The sequence below is a fragment of the Orycteropus afer genome, unplaced genomic scaffold (genome assembly GCF_000298275.1).
Source record: "Orycteropus afer afer isolate SDZICR_OR568_19922 unplaced genomic scaffold, OryAfe1.0 scaffold00128, whole genome shotgun sequence".
Taxonomy (NCBI): Eukaryota; Metazoa; Chordata; class Mammalia; order Tubulidentata; family Orycteropodidae; genus Orycteropus; species Orycteropus afer.
The window spans coordinates 7,722,317-7,724,035 of record NW_006921715.1 but is presented as its reverse complement, the minus strand read 5'-3'; the positions used below and the strand labels follow the sequence as shown (position 1 = coordinate 7,724,035).

The 1,719-nt window shown below is 66.8% G+C and overlaps 1 protein-coding gene across 1 annotated transcript in view; it reads right to left on the bottom strand.

Moving 5' to 3' along the window:
- Nucleotides 1–821: 821 nt before the first annotated feature.
- INF2 (inverted formin 2) overlaps nt 822–1,719 on the bottom strand; it is a 17,667-nt gene continuing 16,769 nt past the window's right edge. The window contains exon 21 of the mRNA XM_007944584.2: nt 822–850. Within this exon, the coding sequence (XP_007942775.1) occupies nt 822–850 (29 nt within the window). The remainder of the gene's footprint in view (nt 851–1,719) is intronic.

The window sequence follows — 1,719 nt, the reverse complement described above, 5'->3', positions numbered from 1 at the left end:
CTGCTGGCACCACCAGTCCAGCCAGTGCTATGGGGCCATGCACCCCTGGAGAGGGCAGGGGTGGGGCAGCTGCCCCTCGCTGGGCAAGGTGGAGAGCCCGAGGCCCACTCAGAGCCCCTCTGGCTGGACCCTGCCTGTCCCCTGGGCCCACCAAGAAGGCCCTGAGTGGGACCTGGTGCCCTCTGATGCCGGGCAGGTGCTGCAGGGAGGGGCTTTCTGCTGACAAGGACGTCCTGGCTTTGGGCAGCAAAGACTGACCCTTTTCCCCTCTGGGGGTGGACACACTGGGATGTGTTCCCCCGGCCTGCCCATAGTACTGCCAACTAGCCCACCTCTGCCTAAGCCTGTTGTCAGACCCTGGGATCCCTGCCTTCCCGCCCAGCCCCACTCAGCCACTTGGGGCAGCAGGACTTGAGGCTAAGGACCACTGGACTAAGCCAAAGGAGGCAGGCTGGTGGGGGGGGGGTGCTGGGGGCTGTGAGGAGGGGCCGCGGGGTGGTAGGCTTTCCCTGGCTCCCAGGGCCTTGGGGGAAGGGTCTGTGGGGACCTGGGCCCTTGAGCCCAGGCTCAGGTGTGGGGCTGGGCCTCCCGGGCTGTTGGGAAGCATGGCCAGGGCGGGGTATGCAGGCGGGGGGCGCAGGCAGGGGTTGCCTGACTCCGTGCAGTTGGGGCCTGTGCACATGCAGGGCACATGCAGTGCCCGCTAGGGCCCTGGCCGGCATGTCGCTGGGTAAGGCACTGAGTTCTGCTGGCCGGGCCCAGTGGTGGCCCGCCCCTCGACAGCATGCCCTGTCCATCGCTGGGAAGGTGGTCCCAGCTTCTCACTTGGCTTTGGGCTTGGGCCTGAGGCCTGTGGGGAGAGAGGACATGGTTAGGGACAGCCTGGCCCCTCGGCACTGCGGCCAGACCGATCCGCCTGCCAGCCCAGCCCCCAGGTCTCTTGGGCAGGGCCATCGATGCTTGGCTGGAGACAGGCGCCCAGCATTCGTTCCCCTCCAGACTGGCTGCAGAGACCTGGCAAGATGTGAGCGTGGCTTCCCTCCTTCTGCCGGGGGCCTCCTTGCTCTGTCGGCTCGGAGTCTCGCTGTCACCCCTGGCCCGGCAGCCCAGCACTCTGCTCTGCCTGGGTCCCGTGGATCTGGGGAGGGCTCATCGCCCCCACCGACCCTCGGGCTTCATCTGTTCTTGCCACATCTCAGCGCTGAGGGCACTGGGGCCCTGCCCCACGGCCGCCCAGCCAGCCAGCCCCTCCCCCTGGCCCTGCAGACCCAGCTGCGGTGCTGCTCAGCGCGCCGCCCACTGAGCCCTCCGCTCTGGCCCCGGCGTCATGCCACCCCAGTGGGTCCCAGGCAGGCTCAGGTTTGAGAACCACAGCTCGTTAGAGACGGGCAAGAACACCCAGTGGCCCCAAACCATTCAGAAAAGGGACTTCAGTACTGACCCCACCCAGGAAGGGGACAGCTGGGGGCAGAGGGCAGTCAAGGTCCCGGTGAGTCGGGAACAATGGGCCAAGCTGAGGAAGGGGCGTGCTCAAAGCATGGGTGCGCTGCCAATCAAGGGGATGGGAGTTAGCCCAGACGGGGCCTCGCTGGTCCCACCTGAGACCATGTGAGCCCAAGATGGAGGTGGACCCAAACCCACTGCCGTGGAGTCAATTCCGACCCACAGCGCCCCTAGAGGATAGAGTGGAACTGCCCACAGGGTCTCCAAGGCTGTCAG